This window comes from Peromyscus californicus, unplaced genomic scaffold (assembly GCF_007827085.1).
Source record: "Peromyscus californicus insignis strain IS unplaced genomic scaffold, ASM782708v3 Scaffold_11__1_contigs__length_118956290, whole genome shotgun sequence".
NCBI lineage: Eukaryota > Metazoa > Chordata > Mammalia > Rodentia > Cricetidae > Peromyscus > Peromyscus californicus.
In genome coordinates, this window is record NW_026294402.1 from 90,315,860 (window position 1) to 90,340,532 (window position 24,673).

A 24,673-nucleotide genomic window follows, 5' to 3' on the forward strand; every position below is an offset into this window, starting at 1 on the left:
AACTTTTAGATGGAAAGATAGTGAAGAGGAGAAAGACAGAAACACAGGATAGCTTCCAGAGGACCTGGGTCAATACCCAATGGCCCCTTCTGCCTCTTCAAAAGGGCTTCTTATAACAATGCCAAGGGGCAGAGCAAAAGACCTCCTCCTTGCTAGATCAAAGCACACCACACAGCCAAGTGTAGATCCTTCCAAACACCTGGTAACCATGCCCATGGTCAAATCTTCCCCTTATGCAGCCCTGCTGAGTAAAGCAGGCCAGATTCTCTGACCCTGAGCAACCCACTAGGAAACCTTTGTGGGTCTCTACAACTCCCCATTCTTAATATTTTAAAGGGCCCCTCAAACCCCTCAGATAGACTGTGCCTGCCTTAGGTCATCTTCTTCTTCTTCTTCTTCTTCTTCTTCTTCTTCTTCTTCTTCTTCTTCTTCTTCTTCTTCTTCTTCTTCTTCTTCTTCTTCTTCACTAATCAGCCTTACCCGTCATGGAGATACGTTTTCCATCAAGTGTACTCTGTCTTAGGTTGGCAGATAGCAAGAAGAACTTTACCCATCTCTTACTACCAGCCTGTAGCAGGGGAAAGTACAGAGCTTAACTCATCTCTGACTCAGGTCCCTACCAAGAGCTTGCAAGTAGCTGGAACAACCACAACAATCCCTATGGCTGCCATACCACCCATTAATAAGAGTAGAAGATGCCGGGTGGTGGTGGCGCACGCCTTTAATCCCAGCACTCGGGAGGCAGAGCCAGGCGGATCTCTGTGAGTTCGAGGCCAGCCTGGGCTACCAAGTGAGTCCCTGGAAAGGCGCAAAGCTACACAGAGAAACCCTGTCTCGAAAAACCAAAAAAAAAAAAAAAAAAAAAAAAAAAAAGAGTCGAAGATGACCAAGATATAATGTCATTTTTGGATGGGTCTAAGATGTCTATAACAGCCTTAGCTGTGCCAAGCCCTTTTTTAAATCAATAAGATCTTGATGCAAATGCATCAAATAAATCAATAAACTCCTGATGCAACTGCATCAAACTTAAAGACTCCCTTAGCTTAAAGACTCCCTTAGCTTCATCAAACCATGGTTCATCAATATCAACAGATTAACATAATTCTAGTATGAATATTACTATACATATTTACAATTCTTACAAACTTACATTCAAAAGCAAATGCTATAGGACTATTTACACTTTACAAACTTTAGCAAACATTCAAAAGAGATCTCTTAACAGAACTATTTACATTCTCTTCAAACAAGACAGAGGATATATGAATCATGAGTCACCACAGTCAAAATTCTAAGTGAACTCAAAACTGTTTCATTTCTGAAGTTTGGCAAAAGCTCAAAAAAGTCAGTTCTAATGACAATCTTAAAATTCCCCTGAAAGTTTGAAATCAGAGCCTAATTAATCAGCAGCTATGCTGTAACATTTGGGGCTATGCCGCCCCCCAGCCACCTTCCCCACCGGGCCCTCCCAGGCATCCTGTAGCCGGTCGCAGCACCCTGCCACAGTGGAAGTGCACTCAGCAGTGACCAGTTGCTGGTCATGGAGCAGTCCCTTTACTTAAATTTGTTGCAGCTCCCCTGAATGCAACAATTCAACTAAGTTCAAACAAGCAGCACTGAAGCTTCTCTCTCAGCCACAGAGGCAGTTTCAGTTAGATTTCCCTAGGAGAGATGGCCTACAGTCAAGGTAACTGAGCTGCAACAACGCTCCTTTCAGAAAGCTTTCTGCTCAGCCAGCAAAAAGAGACTGCATGACTTTGGCTGCTGGCTCCGTTTAGCTTTTTACTGTCCCAGTCTGTTTGTGCCTCCTGTCTCTGGGCCTGCCCACCTAGAGACCCCAGCATCCTGAGACCCTGAGGGCTCTCTCATGCCTTGTGCTACATGGCTGAATGCCACCCCAATGTTATAAGTTATGGTTCTCAAACAGCCCTTTAGGGTCCAGGAGGAAACCCATCTGCAACTAGTTGTGGCTGCTGTACCCCTGGTTCCATTTACATTCACTTACACTATATTACCCTGGGCATATGCCTGTTCAGTTATGGGAAACATTTGAAATCCTTGCACTTTCTCCCCTCTGCTAGCTGCTTCTCTAATACTGGCTTGAGGGGGGGGTGGGTGGGACGCAGGACTAGCAGCAAGGGTTTGCCATGTTCTGGAAGGCTTTTGTGCCAGGGCAATTACGGGCAACTTTGCCATTCTGATAGATGACCCCCTAGGTGAGTCTAATTCCACCCCTACAAAAGGAAGAGGAGTACCCTTCTGAGAAAGAGAGACCTGAAGAGCCTCCAGTTTGGGGGAAAGAGAAATTACTAAGTCTCTCAAACCCTACAGTTCCTCCCTTGTCTCATCCCAAGACTTCTTGTTCCTTAAACTAGGCTTCACGTCCAAGAGGGAACTGAACCTGATTAAACAATGTTGTAAAAGTGTTCTCATCTGGTGGCAGCTCCAGTGGAGCAGAGGGTTCCACCCATATCTGCCTCAGGGAAAATTCCCCCTTTAGATCAGGACTTAGATCTAAGCTGTCCTGAATTAGTGTCCATGGGCCAAAAGCTTCCACTGGAATCTTTTCTGGCCCATGTTCCTCATAATATTGTTGCATTCCGGCTCCAATTCTGCCCCACGAGTCTGTGTCCAGAGTCACATAATCAGAGAACTAAGGACATAGCTCCTCTATGAACTCCAAGAACCTCTGTACTTGTTGCTGTTCTACCTCAACTCCCCTAGTTTTCAAACTCTCTACAAGTGAATATACAGACATCTGCTTACTACTTCCCTGCCCCATATCGGCTTCTCTTTCTCTGACTGCTAAGTCCACGGTGGCTGCTCATTCCTGGTTGCTGTTTTCTGTGCCAGGTCAGCACTAGGGAAATTCTACTCTTACCCTAAATTCCTTCCTATTAAACATACATAATATCTGTATACCTAACCCTATATTTTTACCTAATTTAATAGAAATTGAGAGAGAGAAAGAGAGAAACCTAGACAGAGAAACATACTTGCTGTAGCCTAACTTAAACCATTCTGCTTTATCTAGTTTTTGCTCCCAAAGAATAAAATACCACCACCTTAATCTTAATATAAAACCATACATGTCCAACTTCTTCCACAGTGCTCCCTCCCCCACTTACTTCCTTTGCACCCAAGTCCCTAGTTCTGGCTCCATCTGTGGGAGGCCAGCTCTCACCTTTTCAAAGGGTTCCTATGAGGAGGAGAGAGGGATCAGAAACTTTTAGATAGAAAGATAGTGAAGAAAAGAAAGACAGAAACACAGGATAGCTTCAGGAGGACCTGGGTCGATATCCAAAGAACCCTTCTGCCTCTTCAAAAGGACTTTTTATAACAATGCCAAGGGGCAGGGCAAATGACCTCCCCCTTGCTAGCACCCACATGGCAGCTCACAACTGTCTGTAACTCCAGTTCCAGGGAATTTGACACCCTTAAGGACATACATGCAGGCAAAACACCAATGCACATAAAATAAAAAAAAATAATGTTTAAAAAGATACACTGTGTGCATTTATGATATCACCAAAGAATAAGTGATATTCTAAAACACTGAATTTTTTTCAGATGACAGCACTCATCAAGGTTTCAGATTTGTTTGAAATCAGAAAACAAAAGCTTGGCATAGTGGCACATTGCTATAATACCAATATGAGGCTGAGACAGGAGAATTGCCTTGAGTTGTAGGCCAGTCTCTGGTACAGTGAGATTCTGTCTAAAGAGAAATAAAACAAGACTTAGAAAACTGGCTTTTTTTTTTTTTTTTTTTTTTGGTTTTTCGAGACAGGGTTTCTCTGTGTAGCTTTGCGCCTTTCCTGGAACTCGCTTTGGAGACCAGGCTGGCCTCGAACTCACAGAGATCCGCCTGGCTCTGCATCCCGAGTGCTGGGATTAAAGGCGTGCGCCACCACCGCCTGGCAATTAGAAAACTGTTTTAAAAAAAATCTTAGACTAAGTTTTTTTTTGAGGTTCTTAGTTTTTAGGTCCACATTTTCACATTTCAGGAATCTTTGATGCTTGAGCTTTGGAAAATGATCACAAAGAAAGTACCAGAGTCCAAGAATCCCAAGAAATATTGCTGTGAGAAATATGCCAAACATTAACGTTGGTAACACTAGTAACACAGAACTTTCCTTAGTTGTAGGCAGGGAAACTAATGGCTAACCGTATGTATAAGCTTGGCTAAGTTATTTCCATGTTGCTGTGGAAGGTATATTTTATATGTGATTGACATTTAAGTCAGTGTCCCTGAATAAAGAAGATTGCCCCTAAAATGTGATTCATCCTCACCCAATTAGTTAAACATCTTAAAGGCAAGGGCAAGCTTTGGAAAGTAGGAATTCTCAAAACTGTAGCACAGAAACGTGCCTTGTTTGCCAGCCTGCCCTACACGTTTCCAGGCTTGCCAGGTCCCACAGCTGTGTATACCAAATTCCTTAAAGCCTCTTTCCCTCAGGGAAGATAGCGCAGTAGGTAAAATGCTTACCAGTCAAGTATGAGGACCTGAGCTTTAGCCCCAGAGTCTGTATTAAAAGCATATTTAATCCCTGGGAGCCCCAAGTCCTAGTGAGAGACGGCCTCGAGGAACAAGCTCAAGCTTAAGCTGTGGCTCTCAGGCGCTGGCTCTCTCTTCCCTCTGGTATTTGTTCAGTTTCAGTTTCTCAGAACCAGAACAGCATAGACTATTAGTCATACACATGACTAATAATTCCAACGTTGCGAAGTCCCCCCACTCACACACACTCTCCTGACCAAATGGTCTGCTATGGGAGGGCAGGCTGAGGCCATACAGAACAATTGGGTGTGTTGTGTAAGGACAGAGAAAGGCAAACAAACAAAAACATGGAGCTCATTCATGTTCATGCTTCAAGTAACATAGTTCAAACCCAATTCAGGCAAATCTGTGGAGAGCAAGTAAGCCAACAGGATAACAAGAACAAGAAAATAATAGTCCTTTAAGATGACAAATTACCTCACAAAACATTTTCATGAAGTCTAGCTTTGACCATATTACAAAAGCCAAGGAACTTCTACAGTCCCCGGATTTTACAGAGCGAAGTGGAGGTGGGTGGAGCAGACATTACCACTTCCCACAGATCAGTCAGGGAGCCTGAGGCTAGAGGGCTACTTGCCCTTTTTTTCCATATACCTGGAAGAGCCTTGGGCCTATGTGTAGTGGTGATAAATAAAGTGCGCCTTTGAGGCTCCTGGATTCTCCAATCTGCAGATGCTGCGATGGAAAGTAACCCTAAGCTTGCTTTCTTTGTGTCGGCAAAGACCCATGTCACATGGACATTTAGTCATTGCTGTGTTATTATACACAGAGCTTTTCTGGGTAAAGAAGTCATGAGAAACCTTGTTTGCTTTTGTCCAAATATGCTTTTTCTTGGGACTGGAAAGCTGTCTCAGTGGTTAAGAGCACTGGCTGCTTTTGCAGAAGACCTGGGTTCGGTTCCCATCACCTACATGGCCGCTCACAACCCTCCGACGTTCTCTCCTGCCCTCTACAGGCACCAGGCTCACACATGGAGCACATACATAAATGCAGGCAAAACGCATCAATCTACAAGAAAAACTTTATAAAACTTTTCCTTCGTGTCACCTGATTTTTCTTAACAGACATTCGTAAAAAGTAATCTGGGTTAGAAGGGAACTTAAAGTTTCAAAGTAAAGGTGGCTGAACCGTGAGAGCCAGCACACGGCGGCGGCAGACGCCATCTTCGCCGAGCTCCCACGCGGCGCCCGGCGCGCGGCCCTGACGTCACGGGGCGAGGGGGCGGGGATGGAGGCGGGGAAGCGGGGGCTGGGCGAGGCGGGGGCGGGGTCTCGCGGCGGGGCGGGGCCGAACCTCGCGGAGGGGCGGGGCGGTGGTCTCCCGGAGGGGTGGGGCAGGGCGCGGCGGGGGCGGTGTCCGGGCGGCGCGCGCTCCGCCCGGGGTCGGGCGTTTATAGCTCGGCGCTGGCCGGGCCCCCGGCGGCTGCGGTGCGGTGCGCGGGGTCGCGATGTCGGGGCTGCAGGCGGGTGCAGAGCAGCAGCAGCGGCGCGAGGAGTCGAGCGCGCGGGCCCCGTCGCCCTCTCGCTTCGTGCTAGGACTGGACGTGGGCAGCACGGTGATCCGCTGCCACGTCTATGACCGGATGGCACGGGTGCGAGGCTCCAGCGCGCAGAAGGTGACGGGGAGCGGAGGGCGGGTCTGGGGCTCTGGCTGCACCCTCGCCCTTTCTGCACCCCTAGGGACGCAGGTCAATGTGGCCCGGTGCTGGCCGCTCGCTTCCTGTCCCGGGAGACTCATGGCTCTGGCTTTACCTGGGTGGAACTGCGTGTATGCGAGCAGGCTGCGTGTGTGTGGACAGAAGGTGGTTTGTGATTTGCTTGGTTTTTCTGCACTCCTCATCGACCTTCCAACTCTTGTCTTCACACGTTTTAGTTCTTCAGATTTTGATGGAATGTAAACTTAGTTTTCAGTTATGTCATTTAAAAACAATTCCTTACATTTATTTATTATGTGTATCTGTGTGTGCTCACGTGTTATGGTGCACTTTTGGCGTTCAGAGGACAACTTTCTTGGGAATCCGTTTTCTCCTTCCACCATGTTGGTCCCTGGAATTGAACTCAGGTCGTCAGGCTTGGTAAAAATACTTTTACCTGCCAAGCCGTCTTACTCGTTGTCACCTTTGTGTTCCTAAAAGTGCTTGGTCCTCACATTAGCATCTGACTGCCATGGACATCGGACGTACTGAACAAGTTTTGAAAGCTGAGTAGTCCATACTTCTTTCCATCTTTGAGAATTCATAAAAATATCTTCTTCTAGCTTGAGAAGCCTGCCAAGCCATTGATTGGGCTTTGTTAGCAGAGCTTTAAACTGCCAATGATATTGGCCAAGAGCTAACACCCGTATTAATGAAGTGTTGATTTCTATGCAATGGTCAATGCAGTTGATTTGGTATAGTATTCTTATTTACTCGTTTCAATACCAGCATTATTTTATCCTCCTCCTCCACCTCCTTTTTTTTTTTTTTTTAAAGACAGGGTTTCTCTGTGTAACAGCTCTCTGGCTGCCCTGGATCTCGCTCTGTAGACCAGGCTGGCCTTGAACTCAAAGATTCACCTGCCTCTGCCTCCTGGTGCTGGGATGAAAGGCATGCACCACCACTGCCTGGCCAATACCAGCATTTTTTAATGTTTAAAATTTTAGTGAAGGGTTGGGGATTTAGCTCAGTGGTAGAGTGCTTGCCAAGGCCCTGGGTTCGGTCGGTCCTCAGCTTCGGAAAAAAACAAAATTTTTTTTAGTGAAGATGAGAGACATCTAACCCCCCTTCCCTACAGCACTGGACTCTTTTTCAGTGTGCTACCCTACTTCTCACTCTGTGGGTGTTTTTCATCTCAGCAATATCCCAGAAACCCACTGGCTAGAGTGAAAGTAAGCAGTGACTGCCTTGAGCGCATACTTTGAGGAACTAGACTTTTTTTTTTTTATCATTCATGGTTCTGTACTAGGAGTTGAGTTGAGATGGCCTGCAGCAGCTCCCTCTCTGGCTAGCTGTGTAAGAGCATGGTCCCCCCACTTAGTCCATCCCTGTTCCAACCTGAGAGGACAGACAAAAGGCAGACACTGAGCTCTTGTCTTACTGCAAGTCTTTATCACAAACACAATGATACTTTGTAGTTTTTTCTTATAATTCTAGTCACAAAGTACTTTTGCTTAAGCAGTGCATTTTAAATTTTTTTTTAATTTAATGAATGAGTATTTGGATCAAAAAGGAGACAGCTCAGCAGGTAAAGATGATTGCACATTGCTCCTAAGCTTGACACCCTGAATTGGACCCCTGGGAGGGACATTAAGAGAGGAGAGAACTGTCTCCTGCAAGTTGTCCTCTGACCTCTGCCTTTAAGCTGTGGCACAAGCCCTTAATCCCAGCATTCAGGAGGCAGAGAGAAGCAGGTGGATTTCTGTGAGTTTGATGCAGAGGCAGGCAGACCTCTGAGTTCCAGGCCAACCAGGGCTACACAGTGAGACCCTGTTTCAAAATAAGATGAAGTAAAAATAGAATAAATGATATACAGTTAATTAAAGTGCTAGGAATTCAGTTTACATCATGGGTTATGTGACTTAGCCATATAATTTGTTTCCGTCTTCTTTTTTAATATTTATTTATTTTGCATGCATTGATGTTTTGCCTACATGTATGTCTGTGTGAGGGTGCCAGATCCTTTGGAACTGGAGTTACAGACAGTTATGAGCTGCCATGTGGGTGATGGGAATTGAACCCTGGTATAGCTGAAGTTTTCCTGTGTCCCGCCCAGTCTGCAGCTGCCCAGACCCAAATAAACACACAGAGGCTTATATTAATTAAAACTGCTTGGCCATTAGCTCAGGCTAACTACTGACTAGCTCTTACACTTAAACTCAGCCCATTTCTGTTAATCTATATATCACCACATGTTCTGTGGCTTTACCTGTGTGCCATTACATGCTGCTCCCTGGATGTCAGGATGGCATCTCCTGACTCAGCCTTCCTCTTCCCAGAATTCTCCTTGTCTGCTTATCTCACCTATACTTCCTGCTTGGCTACTGGCCAGTCAGTGTTTTATTAAATCAGTGTACAAAGGCATTATTCCACAGCACCTGGGTCTTCTGGAAGAGCAGCCAGTGCTCTTAACTGCTGAGCCATCTCTCCAGCCCTGTGTCTGTCTTTTTAATGGAAGTCACACCCCTTCTAATGCAATGGAAGGATTATTCCATTAAATCCATAAAATTCCATAAATTCTTAGTATAGGAGGATTTGATTCATATAGCCAAACAAGTCATGTGAAAAAGAAATAAATCAAGAAGAGATGATCCTTTGGATACATGATCAGGACAGGCTTCCATGATCTTTAAGTTAAAATGGAAATCCAAATATGAACCTTTGTATTCAGTTTGTGTGAGGTGCCTCAGGAGACTCAGTAATATTTTCTTTTCATTTTTTATGGTGATGCTGGAGAACCCTACCCCACCCCCACAAGACCCTGCATGTCACAACCTCAACCCTAGTAGTTGTTTGTGTGTTTGTTTGTTTTAAAGCCTTTCTTGGGGCCATCAAGATGGATCAGTGGGTGAGGTCGCTTGCTGACAAGTCTGATGACCTGAGATGGGACCCACATGGTAGAAGGAGAGGAATGACTTGTCCAAGTTGACCTCTGACCTTCTTACATACTCTGTGGCATGAGTGTTTGTCCACACACAGAAAATACTAAAAACAAAACAAACAAATAAACAAAAAAGCAGGGTGGTGGTGGTATACGCCTTTAATCCCAGACAGAGCCAGGCAGATCTCTGAGTTTGAGGCCAGCCTGGGCTACAGAGTGAATTCCAGGACAGGCTCCCAAGCTACACAGAGAAACCCTTTCTCAGAAAAAAAAAAAAAAAAAGTCTTTTTAAGGGACCCTTAATATTGGTGTGAAATCCTAGAACAATGGTCTATAGTTGCAGCCCTCACCTGTATGTTTGATACTTCGTTTTAGAAATTGGAGGAAATTTATCATGCTCCTCCCAGTGGAACTGATGCTTCTGTGAAAACCCATAAAATGGAATGGATGGAAGAGCAGGATAGAAAGTCCCAGCATGGAGGCATGGAGCCCTCCAGAACTGGAAGAAAAGACTCTGCCTTTTAATCAGCAGATGTTTTCTTCTTAACTTTCACTGTTTTGTCCTGTTTGGGCTTAGACTTCCTCCGTAGGGGACACATTTTTCATGTTACACGTTTAGGGATCCAGTGGTTTGAGTTTGTTCCTAAGGATTAAGTGTGGAATCTTGGCAGCCAGTGTGGTGCTTTGGGAGCTGTACAATCTGTAAGAAGTGGGTCCTAGGGAGAAATCATAAACTCACAAGGGAGCTGTCCTTAGAGGGGATTAAGGTACTTCCCTGTAACAGCAAGAATACTGCCAACACTGCTTTCCTGTTCTCTGCTTCCAGTCTCTTCCTCCTCCTTTCTCTTCTCTCATCCTTCCCTTCTTTTCTTTCTCCTCTTTTGCACTCCTCCTTCCCACTCCTCCTTCCCCCTCCCCCTCCTCCCCCTCCCCCCTCCTCCTTCCCACTCCTCCTTCCCCCTCCCCCTGTTTTCCCTCCCCCCTCCTTCCCCCTCGCCCTCCTCCCCCTCCCCCCCTCCTCCTTCCTCCTCCTCCTCCTCTTCCTCCCTGCTCCCCCACTTTTGGTGACTTCAAACTCCTGTTCAAGACAAGTGCCTGGATCATAGGGGAACGCCACCATGCCTGGCTATTTCTTCTGTTTGTATGTGCTCCTGGTAGAATGCTGTCTCCCTCCACCATGGTAAGATGCAGCCAAGGGAGCCCTTGCTGACCTAAGAGGGCTGTGTGATCTTGAACTGTCAGCCTTTAAAACTGAACTATAAAAACCTCGGGTGTTTTGTTACAGCAACGGAAAACAGATAACTGTCCAGATTGGTGCAGTGTAGGGATGTAATCTTCAAGTCCCACCATTAGGTCTAAAGGTTTGGAGGTTTGAAGCGAAGTTACCTACATGAAGTTGTTTTGAGGGAGGAATTGTTTGTTGCAGTGGAAACATTCTAACATAGTCAGAAAAGCCTTGCAGAATTACTCGGTGGAAGGGGAGTAGGTTTTGTTGAACCTGCTTCTGAAGAACACACTAGAGAATAGCAGATTTTCCCCCCACATGACCTTGTTACTTAAGTCAACTCCCTCCGGCTCTCCAGTTTTCTTTATTGTGACCACTTCTTGTGCTTTGGAAAGTTCCTTCAACTGGTGCTCTTGGTGGGTTGTCTGCTCGTTTTTCAGTACCATGCTTTCCCGGGAACACTGAACTCTGGCTAATGTTTGTAAGCTCCCCTTCTCCAGAGAGTAAACCTAGTGCCGGTTGCCTGGTGATGAGAAGCAGTGGCGGGGCTCAGTGGCTTCAGGGAGCCTTACAAAGCCTTCCCTCCAGCATCCCTGGGTCTTACCTTTTCCAGGGCTCAGCCTTAGAATCTCCACTTTCTGCCATGGGCTGTTGTCTGAGAGTTTGGGTGACTGGCGCACTATGGTGATATTTTATTTGTATTAAAATGTTATTTGTATGTTAATAAATAAAGTTGCCCGGGGGTCAGAGCTATTAGCAAGCCATAGGAAAGCAGGGCAGTGGTAGCTTACGCTTGTAATTCCAGCACTTGGTAGGCAGAGCTGGGTAAGTCTCTGTGTGTTCAGGGATACAGCCATTATTGGATACACATGCCTTTAATCTTAATACCAATCATGGAAAACCTGGAGGCCTATACAGACAGGCCGTGAGGAGGCGGTCATGTGGTTGGGTTTACAACCAATGAGAAGGCAGAACAAGAACTCTATATAAAGACTTTAACACAGGGGTAGCTCTGGTTCGGAGAGGTAGGACCACCGCAGGAGGAAGGGTAAGGTTTTAGCTCTTGGCTAAAGACCTCTTGGCTTTCTTCTTTGCATTGGTTCTGTGTTTATTATTTAATAAGAAGGTTGGATACATCTACATTTGGCGCCCAACGTGGGGAGAATTCATTAAAAACCGCGGCTTGGCTTGGCGGCAGGTCCGGTTTCCAGCCTGGGTAGCCCAGACTGGCCTTGAACTTATGGAGATCCGCCTGCTCTGCCTCCCGAGTGCTGGAATTACAAGCGTAAGCTACCACTGCCCTGCTTTCCTATGGCTTGCTAATAGCTCTGACCCCCGGGCAACTTTATTTATTAACATACAAATAACATTTTAATACAAATAAAATATCACCATAGCGCACACACACCCTTGGTCTCTGCAGCGCCTGTGAAGTCACAGGCACTCATAGATGCTGAGGGAAAAATGAGCAGAGGAGACAGCTGTGGGTGCTCCCGTTCTGGGGACAGAGGAGAGGCAATCAGACTTGGGTCTCAGAGAGCATTAGAAGGAATTATGCCTTTACTTTGAGTGAAATGGGGAGAAGGGGTTGGCGGGAGTGACAGCATAATCCGAGCAGGGCATTGTCCCCGTGCCAGGCTTTTGCCACCTGCCCGTGCTCTGTTCACTTGTTAAATCCAGTCTGATCCTGTTTGCCCTGGAACTCAAAACAGACCTCCTGGGTGCTGGGATAACAGGTGTGTAGCCCACCCATACCTGGTTATCTTGGAGCTGTTTTTTGATGTCTGTCTTTTAGCAGCCCCGAAAAGTAGCGGGAATAAACATATATGGTCAAGTCATCAGTTAAGCTTTAAGCTATACACAAGCTCTTAAAACATTTTTAAAGACTATTTTTATATTTTTATTTATGGGTATGTATGCTTGTGTGTGAGAGTGTATGCCACATGCATGCCAGTGCCTGCAGAGGGTAGAGCTGGAGCTAAAGATGGTTGTAAGCCTCCTGCCATGGGTGCTGAGAGCTGAACTCGATGACTCAGGAGGAGCAGCATGCGCTCTTAACGACTGAGACGCCTCTCTGGCCCCTTAAAACGCTTGTATTTCTAGCCATTAACTGAAATCAAATGAAAAAACTGGAAACCAAGGCAGGTTAGGTGCGGTGGTGGCCCACCTAGCTAAGCACCAGGGGTTGGAGTCCAGCCTGAGCTACACAGCAAGTCCTCACCTGAGTAGAGGCTCTGGCTACAGTGCTGGCTGCTGTGCGGCATGGGCAGCCATGTCACTGCCAGGGAGCGACAGTGGCAGAGACAGGCAGATCCCTGGAGCTGAGGGGAGGGTGAAGGGTGGGGGGGGGGAGTGGGGGAGGTCAGCCATTCTCGCTGACACAGTGACAGAACAAGAGCAAGTCCGAAAGCACATGGTGGAAATGGGAGAGGAAGACACCTGATGGTGACCTCTGACCTCCACACGAGCACGGACATGCACACCGGCACTGAAGTGCACCTACACACGCACCCGACAGCAAAAAGGAATGGGGTTTTTTGTTTGTTTGGTTTGCTTTGTTTTTGTTTTTTGAGATAAGGTTTCTCTGTGTAACCCTGGCTGTCCTGGAACTTGCTTTGAATTTTTTTTTAATTACCACCAAGTTAAAAAGTAAAATGGAGATTTCTTTCTTTCTTTTTTTTTTTTTTTTTTCGAGACAGGGTTTCTCTGTGTAGTTTTAGTGTCTGTCCTGGATCTCGCTCTGTAGACCAGGCTGGCCTCAAAGATCCGCCTGCCTCTGCCTCCCGAGTGCTGGGATTAAAGGCGTGCGCCACCACCACCTGTCTGTGCGTTTTAGTACCTGTGAGACTAACCTAAAAACTCCTTCACGCACCACCGTGTAGTCTTCCTGCAAGTACCCACCTAACTTTCTCCGTTACATAGTTTTGTCTTCTGAAGATGACCATATAGAAGTTGAGTGTGGGACTGGGGATGTTGCTCAGTGGGTACAGGACTTGCCGTACAAGCATGAGGACTGGGTCTCCAGCACCCACGTTGATATTGGGGAGCATGGCAGCCCGCCCAGGATCCCAGTGCTTGGGTGGTGGAGGAAGGGCTGCTGGATCTAATCAACTAGCTGAATAGACAAGTCCCTGATCAAATAAGAGCCTCTACCTCGCAGCCTTCTTGGATGGCTAATTATCAACCTGACAGGATCTAGAATCTTCTGGGAGAGTGTCTCTCGATAATGCAACGAGGCCGTGAGGGATTATCCGATCAGGTTGATGGATATGAGAGGACCGTCTTAACTGCAGGTGGGACCATTGCCTGGGCTGGGGAACCTGGGCTGTGGACAATGCGGACTGTGATCAGGGCACTGATTGCTTCGTTCTTGACTGTGGATGCACTGGGACCAGCTGCTTGAAGTTCCTGCCTCCTTGACTTGCCCGACATGATGGACTGTACCCTTGAACTGTAGCCAGAATAGACCCTTTGTCTCCTGTTGCTCTAAGTGGTTTTTTCTTAGAAGTTTTATTGTAACGTAAGAAAAGAGAAGCAGACAGAGCTCCTATGTAACCCGAATGGGTCCTGAGAAAGGATTGTCCTTCAGTTGCCTTTTTTTTTTTGAGACAGGGTTTCTCTGTGTAGTTTTGGTGATTGTCCTGGATCTCACTCTCTAGACCAGGCTGGCCTCAAACTCACAGAGATCTGCCTGGCTCTGCCTCCCGAATACTGGGACTAAAGGTGTGCGCCACTACCGCCCGGCTTAGTTGGCTTTTATCAGAGCATCTTATCATAGCAAGAGATAAGGAACTAAGACATTTCCATACACACATGCATGCTTGTGCCCCCACATGCATTCAAGCATGCATACAAACATACATATCACATACACACAAATTGGATGTGGTAGTGCATGCTTTAATTGTAGGAGGCTGAGGCCTGAGGGGCAGCACAAGGTTGTTGCTCTGCAGGCCGCCACCCCTTGCGGTGTGCTACATAAAGATTTCTTTCTACTGGAATTAAAAACAACAACAGTAACAACAACAACAACAAAATCCCCAAGAACAATGAAAAAGAAATGTCTTATATAGAATCATACAGTAAGTAGGAACCTCGGGGCAGCTTTATTCAGCTAATAGCTTTTTGAGATTTGCCCATGCCATGTGCATCCACAGTTCATCCACAGTTCATTCTTGGTTTGTTTGTTTTCTTTCTGGTCCTGGGGACTAAACCAAGGCCTTGTACTTGCTAGGCAAATGTCCTACCACTGAACTGAATCTCAGACCAGCCCATTCCATCTTATTTCTGATGGAAATCCATCATACAGACGTACCTCATTCATTCTGCTATTGAGGTCTGTTTGGAGTGTTTTCAATTTCTGGTGGTTATGAATAGATTTGCTATAAATGTTTATGTACAGACTTCAATGGGAGCATGTGTTCTCATTTCTCTAGGGTAAATACTTAGGAGTGGGTGTGTTGTCATACAGTAAATGAGTGTTTATCTTCTTCTTTTTTTTTTTAAGACATATGCTCACTATGTAGCCCTGGCTGGCCTAGAACTCATTATGTAGACAAGACTGGCCTCATAGAGATCCTCCTGCCTCTGCTTCGGAGTGCTAGGATTAAGGACACCATCATGTCATGTCCAGAAAGGAATGTTTATCTTAATAAGAAATTGCTGGGTCAGGGGTATGGGCACACACCTGTAATCCTAATACTTGGAAGGTTGAGGCAGGAGAATTAGCAGTTCAGAGTCATCTTCAGCTAAGCCAAGTTTGGGCCCATCCTGAATGAACTACACGTGAGACTCTGTCTCAAAACCCTATCAAACCATACTACATCACACCAAACCAAACCACACCAAAACCCAAGCCCTTTTCTACACTGGTTGTACCATTTGGCATTTTTGCTATCAGTTCACTGAGACCTAGTTGTCTTGCATTTCCATCAGTATTTGTTACTGTCTGGCTTGTGTATTCATTTACGTTGAGTATTGCTGTTGTGTGCACAGTGCCATATTGCTCCTGTGGATGCCAGAGGGGCAGCTTTGTGACATCACTTCTCTTTCTACCTCTATCTGACGTCTGGGGATGGGACTCAGGTACCTTCATTTGCTGAGCCATCTCTACAGTGCCTCGTTTATTATTATTATTATTATTACTATCACCCTTTAGTTATCTACGGTTAATGGTAACACATTGGTTTGTTTACTTATTTTTAAAAAATTTTTTTTTAGATTTTAAAACTTTTAACTTGTGTGTATGGGTCTTTTACCTGCATGTATGTCTGTGCACCATGTGTGTGCAGTGCCCATGGGAACCAGAAGGGGGTGCTCGTTAGATTTCCAGGAACTGGGAGATCCATGTGAGCCTCCATGTGGGTGCTGGGAATGGAATCCAGGTTCACTGTAGAAGAGCAGCCAGTACTCTTAACTGCTGAGCCATCTCTCCCGTTCCAACTGGTTTCTTTCTTTCTTTTTCTTTCATTTGTTTATTTATTTATTAATTTATTTTTGGTTTTGTTGAGACAGGACTTCCTTATGTGGCTCTGGCTGTCCTGTAACTCCACATGTGGACCATGTTGGCCTTGAACTCAGAGATCTGCTTGCCTCTGTCTCCCCAGTGCTGGAATTAAAGCTATGTGCCACCACAGCTGGCAATTTGTATCTTTCTTTCTTTTTTTTTTTTTTTTTTTTGGTTTTTTCGAGACAGGGTTTCTCTGTGTAGCTTTGTGCCTTTCCTGGAACTCACTTGGTAGCCCAGGCTGGCCTCGAACTCACAGAGATCCGCCTGGCTCTGCCTCCCAAGTGCTGGGATTAAAGGCGTGCGCCACCACCGCCTGGCGGTTTTTGGTTTTGTTTTTTTTTTTTTTTTTTTTTTTCGTTTTTCGAGACAGGGTTTCTCTGTGTAGCTTTGCGCCTTTCCTGGGACTCGCTTGGTAGCCCAGGCTGGCCTCGAACTCACAGAGATCCACCTGGCTCTGCCTCCCGAGTGCTGGGATTAAAGGCGTGCGCCACCACCGCCCGGCCGGTTTTTGGTTTTTTGAGACAGGGTTTCTCTGTGTAGTTTTAGTGCCTGTCCTGGATCTCACTCTGTAGACCAGGCTGGCCTTGAACTCACAGAGATCCGCCTGGCTCTGACTCCCGAGTGCTGGGATTAAAGGCGTGCGCCACCACCGCCCCAGCTGCCCAGGCTGTTCTTAAGCTTGAGGAGCCCCTGCCGCTTCACTGGCATTAGAGCCCGCCGCCGCCATCCTTTCCTCCTCCTCCTCTTTTCAGAAGTTTTCTCTTTGTTTTACACAAAAACATTTAAAGGAATCTTTCGTATCTTCATTACAAAGCACCTTCCCTGTAGAAATCTTGAAGAGTGACTGTAAAGCTAGAATGGTAAGTGTAACCCCTCTGTCAGTGCGTGAGTACGGCGTTGGTGGTGACAGACAGCTCTCCAGTTCACTCGTGGACTTCCTTTTCAACATTTGGGGGTGAGGTGGAGGAGGAACCCGTGGTTTTGCACATACCGGTGTTGAGCTATACCTAGCTCTCTCTTTGAACGTAAAAAATAATTAAATGCAGTTATGTTACTTATTTTAACCGGTAGTCTTGAGATGCAGCTGTGGTCAGCTTGGTCTGATTCCCCTCACTAACCCTTCTGTTTTCATGACTAGGTGGAGAATGTGTACCCTCAGCCTGGCTGGGTTGAAATCGATCCTGATACTCTCTGGGTTCAGTTTGTCACCGTAATAAAAGATGCTGTCAAAGGTAATAGGATTTACAAAAAGACTGTAGTCTGCAGTGGACTCTTTCCTGATGAGCTTTCCTCAGATTTGGGGAGAATTTTGTGGATTTCTATTTATAATATATATATGAAATATACACAAACTTACATAATATATATAGTCTTTGATATTTTGTGTGTTACTATATCATTTATCATATATATGATACATATAAATATATGCATACAAATATATATATAAACACATATTATATATCATTTATCAGAGTATTATTTTATATATGGTCTTTATATTATATATCATTTATCATATTATCACATGTATACACATATATATGATTTTATATATGTAAAATATATATAAAATATTTTGGAGGAAGTGTTAGTTTCCCAGTATTTTGCTGGAAGATTTATAGTTTACAGTCAGCTACGTTGTCAAGGAAAAGTAACAGCAGCCCTGTCTCCGTTTGCCCCTTTTCCGATATAGGATAAATAAATGCCCCAGGTTACAGCTAGGGCTCATCGGGTTCCCTGGTGGCTGCAGCATGCAGAGGGTTAGAAACCGTCACCATGCACTGTTCCGTCTTCACCAGTCCACGACCCCTTGACCTTTATTGCGAGATAACTGGTTTTTCCTGCATGGTCCCCTGGTGCAATGTGCTGGGGTCACACACCCGTTGTAACACTTGACTCAGCTTGAGCTACTTAGGAGATCCTGTCTTGAAAAAGAAAAAGAAGACCATCTGTTGCACGAATCCTAAATGGTCTTATAATGAAAACTTGGAGCCAGATATCAGGGTGAAAGCTGAAAGATCAGAGAAGCAGAGCAAGCCACAGCTACCACCTCTTACCTCACCAACCCCTCAGCCTGACAGAGCCTCTGCAGGAGAGCAAATTGCTGTCTCCTCCTGCCTTATATTCCCTCTCTGCCCAACCATATCACTTCTCAACCTTCCTAGTGCTGGGATTAAAGGTGTGTGCCACAGTGGCTAACTCTGTGGCTGGTTCTGTCCTCTGATCTTCAGGCAAGCTTTATTTCTTAGATTACAAATATATCACCACAACAATTGGAGATGGTTCAGTTGTTAAGAGCACTTGCTGCTCTTTCAGAGGCCCTAACTTGGCTTCTCAGCACCAACATCCATGGCTTACCACAGCTTGAACTCCAACTCCAGGAGTTTGGGCCCTTGTGGCTCTGCAGGTACTGCGTTCACACTCACACACGTTTATGTAATTTCTTTTTAAAGAAGAAAGAAGGGGAAACACTGTGTTTAGTGTAATGTTTAAGAACGCTGCAAATTCTGGGGGACTGGATTGTTTTGCCTGTTTGTCTTTTTAGTTTTTATTTCAGAATCTACTTTACCAATTGCAAGAATAAAGGGTTGATGGATAGCTCAATGGTAGAAAATATGCTTAGCATAATGCCCTGTTTTTGGTCTTGGCAAGGGCCGTACAGTGAACATGTGTACACTCCTCGGCTAGACTGTCAGTTAGGTTGTTAGTAATGTTATTAAACACTCTGACCCAAATCAACTTGGGGAGGAAGAGTTTATTTCATCTTACAATTTAGAAGTCCGTCCATCATCATTCAGGGAACTCAGGACAGGAACTCAAGGCAGGAACCTGGAGGCAGGAACTGAAACAGAGGCCATGGAGGGGTGCTGCTTACTGGCTTGTTCATCTTTCCCTAAACACCCAGAACACCAGCCCATGGAAAAGTACCACCCACAGTGACCTGGACCATCCCACACAAATCATTGATCAAGGAAATGCCCCACAGGCTTGCCTTTAGGCTGATCTGATGCAGGCATTTCTCAGTTGAAATTCTTTCTTAGGTGACTCGAGCTGTGTTAAATCGAGAGACTAACCAGTGTGATATAGAAACATAGTTTTGCTTTGTTTATGGTTCTATGCAAAGTCCCCTTTCTGAGCTCTTTGGCCAGTTGTGATGTACGCCGTCACACCTGAACATTACAAGATGACCCTATAGGAAAGGGGTACCTCCTATGTGACTAACATACAGTCCTCACATTCCGCAAGAATACACATTAAAACTACTTTCTAGTACTCACTCTTCAGGATTCTCTTAAAAGGTAACCTTAGCCGGGTGGTGGTGGCACACACCCTTAATCCCAGCACTTGGGAGGCAGAGGCAGGTGGATCTCTGTGAGTTCAAGGCCAGCTTGGTTCTACAAAGTGAGTTCTAGGATAGTCAGAGCTATTACACAGAGAAACCCTGTCTTGAAAAACAAAGCAAAAAGATTACTTTATTTTCAGTCTGGAAACCAAGCATGTGAGGCATTTCATGTAGCTATTGGTCTGTTCTGTCCATCTAGAGCACACTCTTTTTGAGATTGACAGTTACTTTTTTTTTTTTTTATTTCGAGACAGGGTTTCTCTGTGTAGTTTTGGTGCCTGTCCTGTATCTCGCTCTGTAGACCAGGCTGGCCTCGAACTCACAGAGATCCACTTGGCTCTGCCTCCCTAGTGCTAGGATTAAAGGTGTGTGCCACTGCCACCCGGTTACATTTTTTTTTTAAGGATGTATTTATTTTTATTTTATTTGTATGGGTGTTTTAAATCCATGTATGTCTGTACACCAAGTCTGTGCCTGGTGCTTGTGGAGGCCTGAATCATTCCCTGGAACTGGAATTATAGACTCAAGTTGTAAGTCTCCCTGTGGATGCTGGGAATCGAACCCGGGTCTTCTACAAGAGCAACTGTGCTCTTAACCACTGAGCCATCTCTCTAGCCCTTTTTCATTGACCTTTTTCAAAAGGACAGGCCAGTATAGTAGACCATTCCTTATTTTGAGTTGTCTGATTCCTCATGATTAGATTCAGGTTGAACATTTTTGGAAGAAATACTGTATAGGAGGTGATACATTTTTCTCAGTACTCACGTGAATTGATTCTAAAAGAATATTACAAGCTGAATTGTGGTGACGTGCCATGTAATCCCAACGCTGTGGGGGTTAAGAAAATCGAGGCCAGCTTGTACTACATAATGAAACCTAGTTGCAAAGGAAAAAAGGACATAACAAAAAAACCACATCTCTGTCTCAGGAGGCAGAGGCAGGTTGATCTGTGTGGCTTCAAGGCCACTCTGTATTCTGGGTCAGCCAGAGCTACATAGTCAGATCCAGTCTCAAAACAAAACAAAACAAAACAAAAACCACATTTCTGTATTTTAGGAAATTTGATTCAAAAGGCTCATGTTTTGGTCTTGTGAGGTAGCTTGGTGGTATACAGTGTTTGCCCAGCATGTGTGAGGCCATGGCTTCTATTCCCCGCAGCACAAAAGACAAACAAAAAATTTAAAAACTGTTTAGGGATAGTGAGATGGCTTCGTGGGTAAAAGCACTTGCCACATGCAAGCCTGGTGACCTAAGTTTGATCCCTGGAACCCATGGAAAGGTTGAAGGAGAGAGATGTACCATGGCATGTGCCCCCCATCATATAACCTCCCCCCTCCTTTCACAACAAAACAACAGCTTAGTGGTTAAGAGTGCTTACTACAGCCGGGCGGTGGTGGCGCATGCCTTTAATCCCAGCACTTGGGAGGCAGAGGCAGGCGGATCTCTGTGAGTTCGAAGCCAGGCTGGGCTAGAGAGTGAGTTCCATGAAAGACGCAAAGCTACACAGAGAAACCCTGTCTCGAAAAACCAAAAAAAAAAAGAGTGCCTACTACTCTTCCAGAGGACGCGAGTTCAGTTCACAAAACCCATGTTGGGTGGCTCACGACTGCCTGTCCTGGGGTTGCCAGATCCCTCCTGGGCCTCCTCAGGCACCTGCACACATGTGGTATACACACAGAGATGGATAAAAATAAATCTTTGCAAAGTAATAACAAAGTAACAACAACCAAAGCCATAATGTTAACTAAGTGTGGAGGTCCATGACTTACTCCCAGCACTCGGGTTGCTGGGGCAAGAGGATTGCTGTAGGGCTAGGTGATTGGTTCTGGGCCAGCCTGGGCTACAGAATTAGACCTATCTCAGAAGAACAAAGCAAACAAAAAGAAAACTCATGTTTTTATTTCTATACTTAACATCTGTTTGTGTTGAAAAATACGATCTCAACTTCAGCAGTTACCCTAATTCCCTGGGGGTTTCCATGCAGCAGAGTCAGTCAGGCAGCTTCTATTATAATTGGTTATTGCCTAACTAAGATTCAGGTTTTTAGGATTATCAGAAAAAAAAAAAAAAAAAAGCAAAAACGGAGTGTGACTGAAACGGTGTTTGTTTTTCTGTGTCATTTAAACTTTCAAAAGGGTGGTGTTTTTATTAGTATATCTTTTTTCCTTTTAAGTAAAAATAATGCAAAATTTACCTTAGTAAGACTTTGCTTATTAAGCTCAGACATCCTGGTTAGAGATTCCGTACTGTATTGTTACACAGTTCAACTTCGCCGGCTTTTTAACATGTCTTATCTGTCTTTACCTTTAGCTGCAGGAGTACAGATGAGTCAAATTGTTGGTCTTGGCATGTCCACGCAGAGAGCCACTTTCATTACGTGGAACAAGTAAGTGCTTTGTGTGGCCTGCACTGCTTGGGGGAGTTGGCGGCTCAGGGAACCTGTCCGGGGAGTTTTCAGTTTGTGAATGGAGGACTGTTGTGTTTGGCTAAGAGAGATTAGAATGCTTGTCATCTGAATTTAACTGACATAAAATGAGAAAGAAGCCCGGCATGGCACCCACTTCAGTAGTACATATAGCGAAATCAAAACCATGCAGAAAACGAGGCGGCAGAGTGGAACATACCTACAGTTCCAGCACTTGGGAGGCTGAGGCAGGAGGATTCCTTTTGGCGAGTCTGAGGGCAGCCTGGGCAACACAGTGAGTACCCATTTCAAAAGAAAACTTGAAATCACAGTAAGGAGATGAAGTTCTCTGTTCCTCTCTTTTGGGTAAGTTGACTTTCCCAGTGAACATGAAGGTCTGAAAAACTCGCCTGAACTTGCAGCGAGTCAGAGGTCCTAACAGGTATCAGACACACGGCTAGCGTAAGACGATGCTCTCCGATTAGTGTGTAAGTCTCCGCAGGTGTGTGTGTGTGCGTGTGTAGACACAGTGGCGACACCGTCATAGCTTCCGAGTGGTGGCCGCCTTTGCTGTTCCAACTTCATGTCAGTCTGGACGACAAACCCAGGAAGAAGCCGAAGCGAAGATGTTAGTAGGTTGTTCAAGGTCCCCCAGTGACTAGTGGGATTCCAAACCAGCTTCTGGCTTGGCGTTTTTGTTTGTTTATTATTTCACCTTTTTTTGAGTGCTGGGGATTGGCTCTAGGGTCTCAAGGGGCCAGGCCAGTGCTCTGCCATCGAGTCGCTTCCTTAGCCCCAAAGCAGTTTGTCTTTTGTTCGTTTTTTGTTTGTTTGTTTGTTTGTTTGTTTAGCTTGTTTTTTAACTGTGAAGCCTGTTATTTTTAAACACTACCATCTTGCCTTCAATAGTTGTGGGTTTTTTTTTTTTTTTCTACTTTTAAAACAATAAAAAGGGACTGGGCACAGTGGTAGCATGTGCCTGTTGTCCCGGCACTCAGGGATCTGAGTCTGGAGGATTGCTTAAGTCCAGGAGTTCAAAACCAGCCTACCATTGCAGAGAAACATGTCAAAATGAAGGGAGAAACAAAACCATAAAATGGTTTTTTGAATCAAAGCTCTGGACTCTGTCGGATGTCTTGAGCTTGGGCAGTCAGGCCAAAAGGTGACAGGAAGAGCTGAGCCTGAAGCTAGAATCGGGGTGAATTCCCAAGGATCTGGCTTTTGATTCTGTATTAGGCCAGAGGAAGAAATGTAGCCAGGCTTGGTAGCTCACACCAGTAATCCCAGCACTTAGATGGCTGAGGCTGGAAGACCCTACTACTAGTTCATGGCTAGCCTGGGCTATCTAGTGAAACCGTGTCTCAAAAACAAACAAAAAACCATAATACTGAATCAGTCCGAGTGAGCTGCAGACCCAGCCTGTGGCAATTTGTATCGGGTGATTCTTTGCAAGATGGTGATGTTTTATGCATTGTAGATGTCCCGCCCCTCAGGACAAACTCACATGTCTCCAGACATTGTAAAGCTGCTCTCACTTGAGAATTGCCAGCAGAAGTCTCCAGAAGCAGACATATTATCTCTGGTAGACACTTAAGTGGATGAGAAAGAAGCAGGTCACAGGTTTACGTTGAGGTTTTCTTCCCTCCCGTCCTTAAAGAGATTCAGGGCCAGGAGGATGCCTGACAGTGCACTACCAAGGCAGATGTGAGAAGTATATGATGGGGAGGTGAGGCTGGAGAGTTCCCCAGGAAGGGATTTGCAGGAGATAGCCCTGTTGGTCAGAGTTGGAGATGAGGTCATTGGTCCCTTAAATTGTTTTCATCAGACCCAGGCTGCTCTGTCATCCCTGGCCCCTGGCAGAAGGCAAGTATTAGGCAACAGTTTTTCTGTGACAGTGGGGCAATACTTTAATTTTAGAAAAAGCAGGTCAGGCTCTGGGACAATTCAGTTACTGTACTGGTGTAGCAGTCAAACAGTTTATTGTTTGTTTTCTTTACTGTCCTTCTTTTTCTATCTTGAAATGTTTATATTTTATGAATTTTGAAAAATTTGGAAAATTTTTTGCAGGCAGAATCTGAAATATGAACATGTTTTAAAGAAATGTTTATGTATAGCTGGGCAGTGGTGGCGCACACTTTTAATCCCAGCACTCGGGAGGCAGAGGCAGACGGATCTCTGTGAGATCGAGGCCAGCCTGGTCTACACAGTGAGTTCCAGGACAGGTACCAAAACTACACAGAGAAACCCTGGAAACCCTGTCTCGAAAAAAACAAAAAGAAAGAAATGTGTACGGCCCCATCCTTGTTTTATGATGAGATAATGGAGTCTTATTCTGCCCACTGGGCAGTAGAGAACCATTATGTGTGTCCTGATGGCAACATCCACCCACTCCCCATAAATGGCAAGATGACCCCAGATTAGATAGCTCAGAGTGAGCAGGAAGTACGGCCTGTTCCGCTGAGAGAAAGACAGACTGGGACCCGTGCCACAGTCACTGTTCGTTCCAATCTGGTCAGCACCTTTCCTTCTTGTCGTCCCCCCATGTGCACACATGCTTATGTGAGCACACATGTATAGGGGTCAAAGGTCTTCCTCTGTTGGTCTCCACCTTAGTCTTGAGTCGGGTTTTTCACTGAACCTGGAGCTGACCAGTGGCTGGACTGGCTAAGAAGCACCAAGGGGTCCTCCGGTCCCTGCCTCTCCAGCTCTGGGATTACAAGTACACACTGCGTGTGGCTTGTTGCCCGCTGGCCGTCTCCCTGGCTCTGTAGCTTTGTTTGAGATAAGCTTTCACTAAATAACCCAAACTGCCCTCAGATTTGTGGTAATCCTCTTGCTCACTCTCCTGAATTCAGAGATTTTGGGTGTGAGACATCATGTTGGGCTTTGCTTTTTTTTTTTTTTTTTTTTTTTTTTTTTTTTTTTTTTTTTTTAACCATAGTGCATTCCTGTCTTCATGGCCTTAGAAACTGATTTTCCTTATGGTGTTCATATCCAGAAGTTTAAAACTTTGAATTTCATGTTTTCTCCTTGAGCTCCCCCCTCATACTCCCACAA

The 24,673-nt window shown here is 45.4% G+C and overlaps 1 protein-coding gene across 1 annotated transcript in view; it reads left to right on the forward strand.

Annotated features, from left to right (window-relative positions):
* Positions 1–5,920: 5,920 nt before the first annotated feature.
* The window catches only part of Gk5 (glycerol kinase 5), a 70,993-nt gene continuing 52,240 nt past the window's right edge, over positions 5,921–24,673 (forward strand). The window contains exons 1-3 of the mRNA XM_052717209.1: positions 5,921–6,173; positions 17,005–17,098; positions 21,523–21,598. Coding sequence (XP_052573169.1) covers positions 6,006–6,173; positions 17,005–17,098; positions 21,523–21,598 — 338 coding nt within the window. The 5' untranslated portion in view covers positions 5,921–6,005. The remainder of the gene's footprint in view (positions 6,174–17,004; positions 17,099–21,522; positions 21,599–24,673) is intronic.